Below are 17,653 nucleotides of genomic sequence, written 5' to 3' on the forward strand. Positions count from 1 at the left end.
CCTTTGCAGACATTACCCGACATTTTTAATAGTGAAGGCCTTATACCAATATGCCAAGAGAATTGAGAGCAAGGCACCATTTAAAAGCCACTCTTCTTTTACTATCCTGTAAATATAAGAAAAATGCCTACTTCGAACCTGAGTGGCTCTGCTCCCTGGAGACCAAGGCTCCAACCCCAGAAGTCTGACCATCTCAGCAACCAGATCCCCCAAACCCTCCCTGAGACACAGACTCTCTCACAGCTTTCAATATAAGTTTCCTTTTATTTTGAAATTGAAACAGCGGAATCAAGTGATTTGTAGCAGAAACAACTTTCATGGGAAAGAAAACTGGAGTGCTCATCCAGCAAAAGAACAAACTCCAAAAGTCTGAGCCAGCCGCCCCATCTTCCCAGACCAAGCACAGAGCAGATTAAAGGGTGGGAGAAAGGGTACAATCAAAATTTGGTGGTGACGGCTGGCCGATCCCCAGCAAAGTACAACTTCCGAAGTGGCCACACTTACAGAACAGGGTCACACAATCGCAGGCACAAGTCCCCCCTCCAGTCCCCACCAAGTTCTGCATTTGTAAAAATAATTTTCCACTTTCCTAAGTGATGTCTCAGGACTGAACGCAATTCACTTTGCCTCAGGAAAAGGGACTCTCTTATTCTGGTTCCTGGGATCAGGATCAACATGTTGGAGTAAGGGGAGGATTCAAGTGGTGGTAGAGAATGTTTATTCCTCCTGCTAACTCATTATCTGCTGAAATTCATTTTGAACACCTTTACACTGCAGTAGGTTATAGAAACTTGACACAAAAGGGTTACAAGTGGCCCCCGCATCCCCCCCCCCCCCATCCTCCACAGGTTGAAATGGTGAGTCCAGACTTCAGCACCGCCACACACACAAAGCCTTCGTTCCGTGGGGCTGAGTGAAGTCACCGGGCTGAGAAGCAACAGGGAGAGCACAGATAGGAACTCACCGACAGGAATGAGGCGCAGGGTGGGGCAAGCCAGGGGGGCAGACTGCGAAAGCTGTACCTGTTAGAATAGCACATTATCTCAGACCAGGTGGAGAAAATTGCCGAAGAGTGAAACTTATTTGTGGGGGAAAAAAAAAAAAGAGAAAAGTTTAGGGGATTAAAACAATCCAGCGGTCACTGGAAAATGTCTCCCTCTTAAGAACTTTTTTTTTTTTTGGCTTTTTTTTTTTTTTTTTTAATTTTTTGGAAAGTATTTTTAAGGTAATATTTTTTTTTTTCCTTTGGAAAAAGAAATCTTTTTCCCCCCCTAATCTAAGCAAGTGGAGTTGCCACTACCTAATTTATCTCTATTGTCTTGCTAAGAGGTAGATAAAACAAAAGTGAAATGGGGCTTCTATGAGGAGGTCCATTAGAGGGTGGGGAGGGGCTGGGATCGCCCAGTGGAACTCCCCGACTACAAAGGCTCCTGAGGACCAGAGGACCAGGCCCTCGGCCTCTCAGGATAAGGGATCCTGCTCCACCTCTCCAGAGCCCACCGTCCCTGTGAAGACTGGGAAGGGGTAGAGGAGGTGGAGAATCTCAAAGAAACCCTGTTGAAGACGTCTTAGCTCCGGCTTCCCCAGGCTTCCTGGCTGTGGGGCTGAGTGGCGGGTCCAAGGCCAGGCCCCACATCTCACCTCCTGGCAGCCTCCTCTGGTAGAAGACAGGAGGCTGCCCCCCTCTGGTAGAAGACAGGAGGCCTGTCCTCTCTTCCCCCTCTGGTCCAACAAGATATGGCAGGTGAGAGCAGGGCAGGCTGCAGGGAAGAGGTGAAGCAAGGGTCCCTAGGGCGAGGAAGGCAGAAAGGCGGGGGCCTAATGACCAGTCCTCTCAACCCAACCAATGAGTATCTAGCAGGCACGCCCATTCCTCAAGGACAAACCTTCTGTGGCACAAGCCTCAGCTCACTCCTCCTGGCTGGGATCTACCCCCTTACTCACCAGTCCCAGCCCTCGGTTCTAATCTCACTGTGAGGATTGAGGTAGTTAATCCATTTATACTCGTAGCATCCATCATCTGTGGTTACTCAAAACACATGCCCCGAGGAGCTTCCTGCTATTTCATTTCAGAAAAAAAATTCTTTTGTCTCGTCCATCCAGATTCAACCAGACTAAGGCACCAGTAACGGCGCCATCAGACTGTGCCCCCAAGGAGGTGCACAGGGCTGAGGGTCAGGGCTGGGGCTCCGGCCCTCACCCTCTGAATCCACCTTCAGTCATGAGGCCTCCTCCCTGTCCTGTACCCCAAGAGAGAAGTCTTATGTATCCAAGAGAAAGAAACTGCAGTTTTCAGCTGGTGTTGCCCTAAGTCTGAATACAAGAGAAAAGCCCTGCCTCTAAATCACCAAGAGTCTGGAAGGGAAATGGCTTTATGTCCCCTGGCACCGAGGATCCTTCTTCCATCTTCCTGCAGGTAATGGGGCAGGCTGTGCCGTTTTCCTCCTACCGGTTTTCAACAAGTTGGCATGTTTTGAACATCAAAGCCTCTAGGATCTCCGCATCAACACTTCAGGGGGAAGGGGGACCCCCCACCCTTGAGTGAGAGAAAGGAGGGAAGGTGGACTAGAGGCAGGAGCTCGGGCGGTCCCTGGGGGGGCTCTGTGAGGTAGTTACGCAGCACCGCTGTTCCCAGTGTGGCAGAGTATGTCTGGGGTGGGAGGAGGGGAAGGCACCCTGCAGAGCTAACTGAGGCCCCTCCTCGTTGCCAGTCTGCCAGGCCTGACGAGAACTCGCAGCGCTGTCTCTGCAGTGGGGGCGGGGGATGGAGCGCAGCCTCACGGGGAGGAGCCCCAAACCCCCTCCTTCCCCAAAGTGCAACCGGAGCCACTGGACCCCTTCTCAGCTCCCTGCGCCTTGGCACGCACCGCCCCCACGTCCCCCAGGAGCCTCAGAAGGGAAGGGCCGGATCTTTTAGCCCATACAGTTCCTGGGACCTCTCCCCCTCTCAGACAGCCCAGGTTCGGGTTCAAAGGATGGTTATTGCTTTGATTCAGAGATGGCGTCTCTCACAGCCTGTCTTTGGCACAGGGGAAAATGGACACACACAACCAACTGGAGCGTTCCCCTCCAGGGTTCTCTGGGTTCTACACGGGGTCTCTTCTGCCAATCGTGAGGCATAACGTAACAGAACAGCCCCCATTGCTCCCAAAAGTGGAGAGCTCAGGGTAAGGGGAAAAAAAAGACTGAGAAAGGACCGGGAGGAGCGCAGGAAAAGAGAAGAAGGTGATGAAACTCCCTGTCCCTAAAAACAGCGCTCTCCTCCCCAGACCCCTCCGGGAGCCAAGTCCGCAACCCAAACCTCGAAAGGCAGCCAGACCCTCAAGGGCCACTGGGTGTCACCGTCAGACGCAGCTTCAAAGTCAGGGAATCAAACCATTTTGGTTTTTTCACGTGTTTCACAGAATTAAAAAATACATCCTAAAAGTGATGGTCTTTTCTTAAAAATATATATGTAGCTCACACACATATCAGAGCACAGAAGTTGTTTTTTTTTAAAGTCACTGTTTTCAGATCATCCAAATCTCTCAAGTGCATTTCACATTAACTTGTTATCTCACCAAGGATGGGGAAATGGAGGTGATGTGCAGGGGGCGGAGTTGCCCCAAGACCTGGCCCAGAGGTCAAAGGCGGTACCACCAAGACAAGCCCTTTATCCTGCTAAACCTTAACCACCAAACCATATTCCTTTGCTTTCCGGTAGCATAACTTGCACAATTTTCCTGCTGGGCAAATATCAGCCATGCCGAATCCAGGTTTGACAGTCCCTTGCCACACTCCTGGTCTCTTCTGGGAGCTGAACCAGCCAGAGGGAAAGGATGTGGGCTGCAGGTGTGATGGGAGCAGGATCCCAAGCAAACTGAACACTGCAACAATCCCATTTCAGGTACTGTGGGGGTTTTATTCTGATGGCAGTTTGAACCAGATATTAAAGCATGCTTGCTGCTGGAAATTCACCTTAAATCACTAAATGGCCGATGTCTGAACGTTATCTGCTTCATTTTGGAATAAAGCATATAGAGCCAGAAATACAAGTTGGGAGACCCTTTTCTGTGGTTTGGACAGGTGGGAAGCTTAATTAAACTGGCCTGGTATCATCTCTAAAGGCTTTCCTGCTTCCTCCTCTTTAGGGGAGACAGTTCTGGGGGTCTACAAAGGAACGTCATGGGAAGAAAGTAACAAGACACCAATGAGGCAGGAACCCGTCCCCAGCTACATTCCCAAATCCCTTGCCCCTCCTTGCCACCCACCACCCTAAATCAAGGATTTCTAAGTGGGCCCACTCTTAGAATCAATCACATCAGTCGAAAGAAGATGAGGAGACAGAAGGGCCAGTTATCTGTTTGTCCCTTGGTCTACTGATAAAGACCAAAAATGGCAAGATGGGACTAAAATGAAATAACAGTCACAATAAATGAAAAGCACTGCAACGACAAACCAGGTGGACCTCTCTGCGGGCGAGAGGGTGGCTTTGTCTCTTCCACCAATGGAATCTTGGCTCCCGTATTTTTAGAGAAGTGTACATTTTTTTAAGGGTATGTTTTTTTTAGTTATTATTTCTCTCCTCGATAAAACGGAGGCAATACTTTAAAATATCTCAACAGCACCACTGGTGGGAAAAAACCGGGGTGCCCTTTAACCAAAGGGGGGAGGGGAGACCACAGGCCAGCTGCTGGAGGCTGTTGCTTCGCCCTTGGGGCCACAGCTCTGCTGGGCCTGTCAATCTCATCAGGCAAGATTTTCCCGGGAGAGGTGGGTGGCTTAAGAGATCAGAGCCTGGCCCTGGGCTCTCTCACACGTGGGCCTTCCCTCTGGGCCCAGCCTCCCTCCAAGGGGCAGCGCCGGCTGCCTTTCCCACAGGGCCTGTTCTCCATAGAGACTTCCTAAAAGAGTTACACTGGCTCATGTTGTAAGAAATTATGAAACATAACTTTCTCGTTTTTTTTTCTTTTCATTAAAAAAATAAAATATTCAAGACTATCAGCTTCTCTTTTGCTTTGCTTTTCTTTTTTATATAAAATATCAGCAAGCCGCAAAGAAAAAAAGATTAAAAAAAAAAAAAAAGAGGTGGGGGGAACAAAAAGGAAAGTAATTGCTGAGGTAACTTCATACCTTGAGGTAGTTTACTTTGCGCACAGCATTACCTGACTGACTCCGCCCACATGTCATGGTTGTCTGGTTGTTACTGTTGTTGCAATGTTGCAAGGAGGGGAGTCCCAAGCGTGGGCTCTTCCACACGCAGAGCCCTTCCTCCCTTCCCAGCACACTGGATAGCATTGTCCAAGGTAGCTAAAGTGCACCACCCGGCTAATCTGCGCTGACGATCAGCACATGAGGAGGAGAGGCCAAACCTCATTTAACTGACGGCTGCTGTCTTCCACGAGGGCTGAACTTAAAATGGGACCTTACTTGAGCCTGGAAAATTAATAAATTAAGCTTGTTTACCCTTTTGTGCATAATGCTGCTGGTATTTTGAATTTTGTTTCTTTTAGGCACACATAGCATCACGCCAACGACTCGTGCAGGCAGAAACCATCAGTTAAATACGCCTCTAGGATAAACACAGAAGCAAATACTCTCCGATTTACTGAATATTCATAATAGATGCCAAATGATGGACTTCAGCTTTTTCAGGAGCTCAGGGTCGGGTTGCACATCCCACCACCACCAAGGGAACAGTGCCGTGGTGGGGGAGTGCCCCGCAACCCCCGCTTCTGGGAACCAGCCCTTATGCGAGCACATGGGCCGGGGTGAGGGCACAGTGGCAGCCTTTGGGGCCACTCAAGTCCTCCATGGAACTGAGACTTTATCAAGGGGAGTTAGGGTCCCCTTCCCAGTGCTCGTATCCAATCATTAAAATAGACTAAAAAAATATAAAATCTGCCTGAGAATGGCAGGAATCAGGGACAGTACAGTGGTCAGCCCCTGTCCCGCTGAGCAGTCAGCACCACCCATGCGCTCCTGGACATGGCGTGGGACTCTCATGGTTAGAGGGACATCAACAGGGCAGGAATCTTGGTGGGGAAGCCCCGACCGTGCGGGCAATTTGAACTGCACCAGTTTCTCAAGGTGGTGATCTGGAATCCATCAGCCACAAGGGCACTCCTTTTAAACGTGGATTACTATATATTTTAATCATCTGTCTCTCCCATTCTTTATTCCTCGCTGTTCCTATAGGTTGGTTAGGAAGGGATTGGAATTAATCTACAGATGCCGATGTGTCTTCTCCCTTCGAGTCAATAATATACACAAAGCAATGCACTGGTTCCCACTTTTGCCAGTAGCAGAAAGATGAGCTAATCAGTGTGAATACAGGAAGAGGTTATGTCAGGGCACGAGAATAGAGGTATTTTAATCAATAAACCAAGGAGGAGAAGGCTGGAAGGGCTTTAGGGTCAAGAAGTAAATCATCCTTTGAGATTGATTAAAACACCCCTCTGCATGTTTTAAAAACCTGAAGGAAATTTTATTTCTCTTCCCACTGGGGTCTGACCCACCCTCTCGATGGGACCTGGAGAATTCAAAACAATCCACGTTTAAAAGCACCCTGAGCTAGAATTTCCAAGGTGACACCCTCAGGGGTGGGCAGTGTTGGGCCAATTGGTTGGGTGTTTGGGGCTGAGAGATCAGGGTTCCTCACTGGAACAACTTTCTCAAGCACGTGGGCAAACCTGATCTACATCCCGGCCCAAGTGTCCCTGATTCCCGCTCATTCTCAGGCCTGCTGGGGAGATCATGCTCTCGGTTTCGGCCTGCTGTCCTTCAGCCGACATGATGGGGGTCGACGTGAAGGGGCTGGTCACTTCCTCCGGGCCTGGGCCTGGTTACTCTGTCCCTTTTGGTGCAGCTGTTTGACTTGGGCCAAGATGTCTCGTATCTTCCGCTGAGCCATCTGCAGACAGAACACTGAGAGTGAGGATCTTCAGAGGAGGGGAGGGACAGCCCGACTGGCGAGACAGGCCACCGGGGTCTGGATCCCGGCAACAAACAGATCACATGGGACTTAGAGGAAAGGGAAGAGAGGGCTGAGGGTTAGAGTGACAGAAAGCTTCTTTGCCTCTGAGCAGACCCTGAGCACCCACTGGATTCATACAGGGGAATGGAGGGGAAAAGCAGCACAAAGTCATTCATCAGAATTTAAACGTGACCAAGCTGACACACGTTTCTGAGCTCAAGGGGGAACTCCCTGTTCCAGGAGCATGTGTTGTCAGAAGATCAAAAATCAGGAGGCCTTGTCACCAATCACAACCCCACTATGCATGTAAGTATCCCGGGAAAGGGGACGAAATGGGATAACCAAAAGGTAGTGAAGTAAGCTCCACTGTGAAAGTGGAGAAAACAAAGGACTGGTACCTTTAACTCTTTCCTTGTTAAAAATTTCTTCCCTATGAACAAAGGTTTTGTGAGGGAAACCAACTGTCCACTGTGATTCACTTGACAGAAATATACCAGAATGTCTGATTTCCATGAGATGAGTGACTGATTTTCTTGGTTAAAGAGAAAAGTTGGTCTAAGTTGGGGAACGAATGTGGAGTCAACATTTTTATGTGTTAATGCCTCCTGTCAGCCCTGTGCCTAATGTTTTACAAAGTTTTTAGTTTAGTTCTCATTCTAACCAACAAAACATACCCCCCCCTTCAGTATTTAATACATCCTGGCTCTTCTGCATCCCTGAATACATCATTTCCTCTCTTAACCTCATGTTCCTCATTTGTACCATGAGGTTGTTTTGAGGATGACATGAGTTAAGAGACACAACATAGAATGGTGCTTGGTGTAGCAGGAGCACCCACAAATCTTAAGATAGTTTTTGTGGCTATTAATGGTTCCCAAAGGACTGTCAGAGAAAACCGCCATGCCACACTGGGGTCTGGGTTCCTGTTTGGCCCTTGATTTCATGAGCAGCCTCAGAGGGGCCACAAACCTGCTCTGACAGGCTTATCCTCTGGGAATGGAAGGGGTGGTATCCAATAGCCTTCACAACCTTCCAGCTCCAACAATCAGGGGTTTTAAGAAAACCCCACTCGTTTCAATCACCCTGTAATCTGAATCTGGTATTTGCCCTCCTTTCTAGACTCTGGGGTCAGTCCCAATGCTGGGCACTGCTGACGGGCTCACTGGAAGCAGCACAGAAATGGATGGTGAGTGCCAGGATGAGACCAGGAGGGTGGAAGAACTGGAAGCAGGATGCAGCAGTAGTTCTGGGAAAGAGGAAGGAAATGCACTGGAAAAAGGCAACCCATGGTGTTACCCCACAAACCAAACTGGGCAGTGGCCAAGACACATTTCTCTTCTCCAGTGCAAAAGAGAAGGACTGTGGTTAGATGCCAGTGAAGACTATCAACACATCACATACAACACGTAACATTAGTAGTCACTGTACATAACATACACCTACGAAAACAGTCAAATCACTGTCCCTACAGTCTTAAGAGGGAATAAGACATCTACACATCACACCCTACACCTGGAAGAGAAGAGTGACCCACGCCAGAGGCAGGCAGAATCCTGCTCCTCTGATCCCCAGGTTCCTGCCACCCTCCTGTGATGGGGGAGTGCCATATGTACCTGGCTGGCATAGAAATGCCCAATGATCTTGACGATGACCTGGTCATTCTCATCAGGGGTCTGGTCTCTTGGCACCACCACCTCAGCTGCTGTCAAATTTTGCAGCTCATTCACCTGGGGGCAGGGGTGGGAGCAGGAGGACAGGTCAGAGAGGTGCTTGCGTGCTGAGTGTCAAACATGGATGGCAGTGGAGGGAGGGGCAAGAGGTTTAGTCACTAGCTGGTAGAAACTGAAGGATTCAGGAGCTGAGCTTGGAGAGCAGAATCAAGTAAAGGGGGAAAGTGCAAGAACTAAGGTTGAGCAGACCTGGAAGGTCCCCTGGAGAAGGGAATGGCTACCCACTCCAGCAGTCTTTGTCTGGAGAATCCCATGGACAGAGGAGCCTGGCAGGCTACATATAGTCCATGGGGTTGCAGGGAGTCAGTCACAACTAAGTGATTCACACTCAGAGATCACTCAGGGTGGGGAATTAGGGGGCCAGGGCAGAGCTGTCAGGTTCAGGGACTAACATCCAGAGCTTTCAGCCTGACCCTCATGGCTCACCGTCTTGCCACCTTTGCCAATGACCCTGCCGGCTGCTGACGCTGGCACCCGGATATGGGTCTCCAGCTTTACTTCCTCCTTGGGACCAAAAAAGTTCTCCTCCTTGAGTTTTCCGTAAATTCTTCCCTGAGCCTGAGAAAAGGAGGTCATTGTTATGTTGGCAGTACACATATATATGACAAAAGGGAAGCTCCCCAAGCCCCACTCCCTTGGGCGGGGTGGATCACCACCTAAGACAGGTGACATGAAAGGTCCACAGCACTAACCCGTCAACACTCCTTCTGCTCACTTGTAACACTGGGAGGCCTGGGCAAAGTAACTGAATATGAATACATAACTCCCCAGATGAATACAGTACCTAACTACAAACCAGACCTAAGGGGAGGCTCGCATGGACTCGGACAAGCAGGGAATGGCGAGTCAAGCCCCGACTTGGAGGAGGAGCCGCTTAGTGGCAGGCTGCTGGTCACTGCACACAGCCTAGGGCTGTCCCCGGTCTCCATCCCTCCCTAGATCAGGACAAGCTACTTCACTAGCTCTTTGGCTGTCCATCAGAAGCCCGAGAACCTAGGAACGTAGTAGGGACATGAAGGAGAGAAGAGCCTTCCTTAGTCACTACAGCAGAGGGCAAGGAGATGGCCTTCTTTTCCGTGTGCCTATTCACTTTCAGGAAGCAGAGGGGGAAGGCGTTAGAATGCCAAGTTGAATGTCAGTCTGAAAGCAGCTGGGCAGCCCTGAATTTACAGGGCAGCTTAAAATCTGATGCAGATTTGCACTCTGACACAAACTTGATTCCCCTGGGTCCTACTCAAAAAGACAATAAAGATCAGAACCTTGAATTGGGCTTCTGGGGGTCCAGTGATGATAACCATACGAACTTTGGAGTCTGGAGTTTCAGGAGGAGCAATCTACAAAGCAAACACTGGTCACAGATAAGCGCTCTATCGCCCCCTCCTCCAGAACCCTACCAACACCCTGCTTCCACTCCCCACTTCTGATGGCCTGGGGAGTGAAGAACAAAGACCCCGGACCCAAGGCTATCGCCCCTGTGCCAAAACTCTTATGAGGACATAAGTGCCTTTGTTTCTTGATGTGTTCTAAGTAGGGACTCCCTGCTCACCACCCAGGAGGGTTTAGCTGAGTCCTGCCAAGAGGGACTACTGGTGGTGATGGTGGTGGTAGAGGGGAATGGACTGACCTCCCAGAGAATCTCTGGGAGCCCTTATTCACCAGAGAACATACACTGCATTTGACTAAAACCTTTCAGACCACTGAAACCAATGGCTTTAGATTCGTGAAATTTAACAAAGCATTCCTTCACTGTGACAGGTTCCCCCTGACCAGGGAAGGTGGAAAGATGGCTAAAATTTACCGAGCAACCACTGTGCCTCAAGCACTGAGCTGGGGGCTTTGGCTGCATTATTTCAGAGTATTCTCATCACTACTATGCTGACCGGGAAATGAAGGCTCAGGTACTATAGCTCAAAAACTGCGACTGAACCCAGTCAGTCTTGCCTGAACTGAAGCTCTCCTGTGCTATGATACCACTTCCTCTCTTAGTCTGAAAGTGAAGTCGAAAGCAAAAGGAACTGGGACCCCGCAGGAGAGAGCCCTAACACTAGGCAGATGGGATGTCTGAGAACCAAAGGAGAGGGTGATGGGAGCAGAGCGCCCTCACACCCCGGGAACCAGAAGGAGAACAGAGCTGGTCACCTTAATGGAGGCGCTGGCGAAGCGGGAGAGCTGCTTGATGTGCTGCCCCTTCTTGCCGATGATGGCGCCCACCGCCTGGGCGGGAATGAACACCTGCACCATCTCCTGCTCTGGAGCCTGCTGCCAAGACAGGACATGCCATTAATGCAGCTCCAGTCAAGGGGCACAGCCCGGAAGCCCCTCCGTGGCCCTGCCCTGCTCCGTCAACGAGGAAGGGGTGCAGCACCCAGACGCCAGCCTGGGCGACATGCTCTGCAGCTCCCCCGATGCCCCACAGGGACAAACGGAAGCTGGGCCAGACGAAGAGGAAGAGTGCGGCCGGCATCCGAGGCTGCTGTCCACAGCGCTAGTGGCTGGGAGCCCCTCCCTCTCCCTGTAAATTACCAAGTGTCAGGTTCCCACAAGGAGCTGGGCCCTAAGTGAGCTCACGGACAGCCCAGGGTCCCCTGCACCTACCATGAAGGAGCTGTAAGGTGCAGCTCCGGTGACGCTGCTGGGAGGTGGTGGCACTGCACTGGAGGAGGCTGGAAAAAGACCTACAGCTGCCAGGTTCAGGCCGGGGATGAGATGTGACTGCAGCTGGGGAAAAGAAGACGAAGAGAAAGAGGTTGGCTCATTCGGGTGGGGCCTAGTAGCTCTTGTCCACGGTGTGGCTGAACAGGAGGATGAATGGGCCAAAACAAGAGAATGGCATGCTTTTGCCCCAAACCTGCCTGCCCCTCTGGTATTCACAACTCCCACATGAACACGAGGGTTCCCACCTCTGAGGTGAAGGGACACCGTTTTAGACCCTCAGATGTCCTTCTTCTCCAGCAGTCCCTCCCCTCTGATGGAGGCAGACCTCAGACTCACAGCCCGAGACAAGGTGGGGAAGACGGGTCTCTGACTTCTAGGACTCATATTTTTGGTCATGTGACCCACATTCTCACTCATCTTTAAAAACCAGATGAAAACTAGGAACCCTCTCCTCCACTAAAGTGCACATAAACACGAAGTTTACAGGCGGAACCACAGACCTCAAAGCCCAAGACTGGATCCCCACTTGCACCCAGGAATCAAATGAAAAACCCCTATTAATTTAGTGCTAAAAGGACTGATCAATCTTGAGGTCCAAAAGCAAAGTCAATGTTCCCAAGACCCCAGCATGCGAACACCCACCCACTTGGAGACCCACTTCTGCTACGGTACGGCTCCAGCTCAGAGGCATCTGACACTCACGCTCATGGCAGCCACGTCGTTCTCATAGGCTTCCCGCACTTTCTTCATGATCTCCTGCTCAGCCCTGCAGCAGTTCTCGATGGCGCCCTTCACAGTGATGGTCCTCTCGGGGTTATAGAGGGTGAGATCCTGCAGCCTGGGGCAGGGAGCAGAGCAGCGTCAAGCTTCCGCTGACAGGCCAGGACTGGGAAAAGGCCTTGGCTGAGGACATCACAGCCACACCGTTTCCACATGATGTTTAGTTTGGGGAAAATATGAATAGCTCTGTCTCTGGCCTTCAGCTGGTCCCTAGGGCAAGGTTTCCCTACAGGGAGGTGAGGACATTCGGCACAGACTGGTAAGCTCCTGACTGGAAACTTCCCCAGTGGTGCCAGGCAATCCATTTTCTGTGCCCTTCTGAAGCAGAGCAGGTAATTTGCCCACAGGGAGAGAGAAATGGCAACCCACTCCAGTGTTCTTGCCTGGAGAATCCCACGGACGGAGGAGCCTGGTGAGCTGCAGTCCATGGGGTCGCAAAGAGTCAGACACGACTAAGCGAGTTAACTAAGTCTCTTGACAAAGTCAAGAGACACAGTGTTCACAGAGGGGCTAACGGATTCGTGCTGAGAAGCAGGCCATCACACAGAGCACCTGCTCAAGGCTCAGGAAAGGATCTGGGTCCATCCTCTCCCCGTGGCCTGGCAGTGTGCCGGGAACACCCCCCGTCCTGGCCCCTGGCCCCTGGCCACAAGCTCTCTCCCCGAGATGCAGAGCAAGAGAGACAGGATGCAGCTGCCGAGGACTGAAGAGGCAGCACCCTAACCACAGCCCTCCCTCCCACAGCGGTGACGGAAGGACTCCAGCCCTTACAGATAAATGCTCTTCATCGCTGCTTTATCTATTCTTCAATAAGCAGAAACTGCATCCGACTTATGGGGCAGGTGTTAAGGATGGATAATGAAATATGCCACCCTGGGGGCCCAGGTATCCCACTCGCAGAGGGAGAGGAAAGTGCCTTACGAGGAAATGGTGATTTTTGTCTCCGTGTCCTGCTCCACCTTCTTCAGGTTGCGCCCTTCCTTGCCAATGAGACGCCCAACAAAGTTATTATGGGCCAGGATCTTCAGGGGAACCTCGTCAGCCCTTGGGAAGAAGTGAGGGACAAGAGCTCCTTAGATGGTAGGCCACTGCAGATGGGGGTTTCCGGGACAAACTCCAGAACCAAATCGTGTTTTCAAACAAAACCATGAAGATCAGTGGGAGAGAAATGGGAAGTATCGACAGATGGCAAAGGCACAAGGTCACTATGGGTGATGGGTGTTTTCCTTAACTGGTGATGGTTTCTGTAAATATACTCGTATTAAAAACTCATCCAAGTGTATACTCTCAAGGGAGCATACTATAGAATTAAGCTCAGTTGATAAAGAATCCGCCTGCAATGCAGGAGACCCTGGTTTGATTCCTGGGTCAAGAAGATCCACTGGAGAAGGGAAAGGCTACCCACTCCAGTATTCTGGTCTAGAGAATTACACGGACTATATAGTCCATGGGGTCGCAAAGAGCTGGACATGACTAAGCAACTTTCACTTTCAAAGAATTCTATGAACCTTTGGGTTAGTGGCTCAGTTGGTAAAGAATCCACCTGCAATGCAGGAGGATCCGGTTTCAATCCCAGGGTCGGGAAGAGCCCCTGGAGAAGGGAATGGCTACCCACTCCAGTAGTCTTGCATGGAGAATCCCAAGAACAGAGGAGCCTGGCGGGCTACAGTCCATGGGACTACAAAGAGTCAGACACGTTTGTGCAATTTCTTTCATAGAGTTCTATGTAGCTAATAAAGAACAAGGTGAGCCTATGTACTGATGCATGACAATGAAAAAAACAGACTGTACAACAGCATGCTCATGATGATCCTATTGTGCTGAAACACATGCATATACATACATGTGCACATGCCTATGAGGGCACAGCACTGCTAGGATACACAGGGCCTTATTTACAAGGAGGAGGATTCATTTTTCAGCTTTCACCCGGTTGTACAATTTCTGTGTCCCCTATCTGTCTGTGTTAAGAGTTGAGGAGGCGGCAGTGCCCAGAGAAGCTAGCGCCTTACGTTTTGGTGTCCTTGGCCTCCTTGTGCATAATCTCCAGGATCATCTTACAAGCAGAAGAGCAGCCCTCAGGGGTCGAGTGGACACTGATGGCCTTCTCGGCAGCACCGGCATTCTCCTTCCTGTGCACGTCGATCCTAACAAGCACATGGATGGTTAGCTGTCCCTGGTGAAGCTCCTCAACCCAAAGTACAGGCCTGCTCTTCTTGGAACAAGGCCAAGTGCAGAACCGAGACAGGCAAGGGAAGGGCAGCCTGTGGCTACGGATTCTGTCTCAGTCAGGAGGCGGCAGCCGAGAACGATGGCATCTCTCGGGAATCCAGGGCTGGGGATCAGCAGCCCTCAGCTCTGAAGCTGCGTTTCCCCCTTGAAACAACTATAAAGGGAAGGTACACTGTGTCAAATTAAAAGCAAATAGTAAAAGGGTGCATTATGAATCAGAACATAAAACGACCTGTTCTGTTCCACAGATCGACTATAAAGATTAGAGAAGAGCGGTGGCTGTGTGCAATGGGAGACAGGTCAGGACTACACCCTCTCACTGAGGTCCCTGACTGGCCTGTCCTGCTGCCACCAATAATCAGTGTTGAGGTCAGAGAGCACTAAGGAGAGGCTTTCTTCCCAAGACTAGTTTTGCTCCATGAGAAGTTCTACAAAGAAACCCTTCTTACAACTCTAGTGTGTGGCCCAGCCATTGCCACCAAATGGCACATCCTGGCTTATTCTATCTCCCAACATATCCTAAGAGGTAAAGTTGAGCTGAAACCCCTCCATGTGTTTCTAGGAGGGGCCTCGCCTCCTGGGCACCAACCACCGTTTCCTGGCCCCACTTCTACCTCCCCTGCGGCCAAGACTCACTTGGACTGGGTCTGTTTTGTGATGTTGCGGATGGTGGCACCTTCCTTGCCAATGATGGCGCCCACATACTGGGTGGGCACCAGGAGCCGCAGGGGGATGTCCACTTGCTGCTGTTTGGCTGGGGCCCCAGCTGCCACAGGGGAGCCCTGGCGGGGCTGACCCCGAGAGCCAAAGCCTCCTCGGCGCCCGTTCTCAGGACCCTGTGTGATCTGCTCATCAGGAATGTAGGAGACCTTCAAGGCGTGGTTCTCTAGCTGGTGGCCATTCAGCTTCAAGATGGCTCTGAGGACAGACAGAAAATCTACTCCAATCCATGTCAATCACACCAAATGCTCTCCAGGTATAAAGCACTCAGTTGGGTTACAACATGAAACATTCCAGGAAGAAAGGGAGATGACCTCCTGCCCACATTCCCACCTCCACCTTAGAGACACCGCCTGTCTAAACAAGACATCAAATAAGGTAGTATAGCAAAAACAAGCCATTTCCATTGAATTTGGGGATTGGCTTGTTAATTTCAAGTTTCCAAGTAAACTCCATGGAAACAGAAGAAGTGGAAACAGAATGGCTTGCAGAAGTTTAAGTCTATCTGGAATGTCTGCAAACCAGGACTAATGAACACTGAAGGGAGGGGCCATGCGCCATCCATTCCCTGGGCTGATGCTGGTTAGAAATGTTAACAAAGCAACAATATGCACTAGGAAGTAAGCAAGTGTGGACTTAAAACCAAGTTAAGGCCCACAGATTGGCCACAGGGACCTCCAGGAAATTCTGAGCACAGCAGACACCTGAAAGAAAACTGAAGGTTTGAGAAAGTGGTACAGTTCTAAACTAGGTTGGAGGAAACAAATGGGATAGAGGCAACATGTTGAAAGAACAAGAAAGCCATCAAAAGCAAAATGTGGCAAAAGGCCCATAACAGAATATAAATGAAGTCTATTAGTACCAATGGGGTGGGGCAGGGTGACTCAACCAAACGGCTAGGGAGCCAGAAATTGTGGATGTGATGGGACTCAAGGTGATTCCTGAGACATTAATAAAACGTCTGCTTCTGCCACATCACAAATCTTTTAGGTCTCAGTTCCTCCTCATCACCACTAGATGGCGCCATCAACACAGCAAAGGACCCTATGGTTCCGCAACCAGAGACCTATCAAAAGTCAGCATCTTCTAAAGAGGATTTCCCACCTTCTCTGGGAAAGTCTATGGGTCTCTCCCTTCAAAACTAATCCTATCAATCCCAGGGAGGTTTCTGAACCTTAGAGATTCCTGAACCAAAAGACAAAGAGTCTGGCACTGGTTGCAACAAAATGAGAGGTTAGGCGGGGACTGGTGCCCATCCACACCCCATCCTTGTCAAAGCAGGGGCACCTGGCTCCCGACAACCACGAAGACCCTCCCTATCCCACTTTTGGGTCCACTCACTGCCTGGTCTGTTCCCGGTTGGAATAGGTGACATTGACCACTGCCGTCTCGCTCTCGGTGTTCACTGGGGGAGCAAACCAGAGATCAGGGTTAGAGCAGTGAGTCCTGGAGATGGCACCAATGATGTTCTTTAAATGCTCATCTTTGAGGGCCATGCAGTCAGGAAAGAAATCCTTGAAAGACAAACCAGAGCATTTCCCCTGCAGGCCCCTTTCATCACAACTCCTGGAAAATTGACATTAGCCTATCATTTTCCTTTAACTTTAATATGCCTTCCTTCGATTTCCCTGCCAGCCCTCAAGAGAGCCAGGCATACAAACGGATGTGCAGTCAACACATCAGCAGTTATGCAGCAGAGAGAACACACATTCACACACACCCCAATCTGGAAATAAATTTATTCTTAGAAAGAAATTTAAACTAGTTAAAAATCACACACAGAGTGAGATCAGACCAAGAAAACGTCTGCAAGGACCTCCCTGAAGAGACCTGAGAAAACACCTGTGCCCACTTGACAGCGCCCGCGAGGATTCACTGACCAAACACAAGGGTGTCAGCACCGAGCTGAGGAAGCTGACAGGAGCGGCTGCCACAGAGTCTAGGGGGCAGGTTTTTGGGAACGGACTTGGATTGGATATTAAGAGTTCCATGTGAGATTTCTTAAAAAGCTGGAAATAGAACTGCCATATGACCCAGCAATCCCACTTCTGGGCATACACACCAAGGAAACCAGATCTGAAAGAGATACGTGCACCCCAATGTTCATCGCAGCACTGTTTATAATAGCCAGGACATGGAAGCAACCCAGATGCCCATCAGCAGACGAATGGATGAGGAAGCTGTGGTACATATACACCATGGAATATTACTCAGCCATTAAAAAGAATTCATTTGAATCAGTTCTAATGAGATGGATGAAACTGGAGCCCATTATACAGAGCGAAGTAAGACAGAAAGATAAAGACCATTACAGTATACTAACACATATATATGGACTTTAGAAAGATGGTAACGATAACCCTATATGCAAAACAGAAAAAGAGACTCAGATGTATAGAACAGACTTGTGGACTCTGGGAGAAGGCGAGGGTGGGATGTTTCAAGAGAACAGCATTGAAACATGTATATTATCTAGGGTGAAACAGATCACCAGCCCAGGTTGGGTGCATGAGACAAGTGCTCGGGCCTGGTGCACTGGGAAGACCCAGAGGGATCGGGTGGAGAGGGAGGTGGGAGGGGG

General features: G+C 50.2%; 1 protein-coding gene across 2 annotated transcripts in view; it reads right to left on the bottom strand.

Annotated features, from left to right (window-relative positions):
• Positions 1-244: 244 nt before the first annotated feature.
• The window catches only part of IGF2BP1 (insulin like growth factor 2 mRNA binding protein 1), a 47,370-nt gene continuing 29,961 nt past the window's right edge, over positions 245-17,653 (bottom strand). The window contains exons 5-15 of one of the 2 annotated variants that reach the window (XM_020871267.2): positions 16,414-16,477; positions 14,989-15,270; positions 14,133-14,267; positions 13,042-13,164; positions 12,043-12,178; positions 11,281-11,403; positions 10,825-10,941; positions 9,945-10,019; positions 9,112-9,243; positions 8,569-8,682; positions 245-6,892 (exon numbers count right to left, since the gene is read on the bottom strand). In XM_020871267.2, the coding sequence (XP_020726926.1) occupies positions 6,800-6,892; positions 8,569-8,682; positions 9,112-9,243; positions 9,945-10,019; positions 10,825-10,941; positions 11,281-11,403; positions 12,043-12,178; positions 13,042-13,164; positions 14,133-14,267; positions 14,989-15,270; positions 16,414-16,477 (1,394 nt within the window). In that variant the 3' untranslated portion in view covers positions 245-6,799. Of the gene's footprint in view, positions 6,893-8,568; positions 8,683-9,111; positions 9,244-9,944; positions 10,020-10,824; positions 10,945-11,280; positions 11,404-12,042; positions 12,179-13,041; positions 13,165-14,132; positions 14,268-14,988; positions 15,271-16,413; positions 16,478-17,653 lie in introns of both variants that reach the window. The other variant, XM_020871266.2, reaches the window with a different exon arrangement.

Source organism: Odocoileus virginianus, chromosome 17, assembly GCF_023699985.2.
Source record: "Odocoileus virginianus isolate 20LAN1187 ecotype Illinois chromosome 17, Ovbor_1.2, whole genome shotgun sequence".
NCBI classification, from domain to species: Eukaryota; Metazoa; Chordata; class Mammalia; order Artiodactyla; family Cervidae; genus Odocoileus; species Odocoileus virginianus.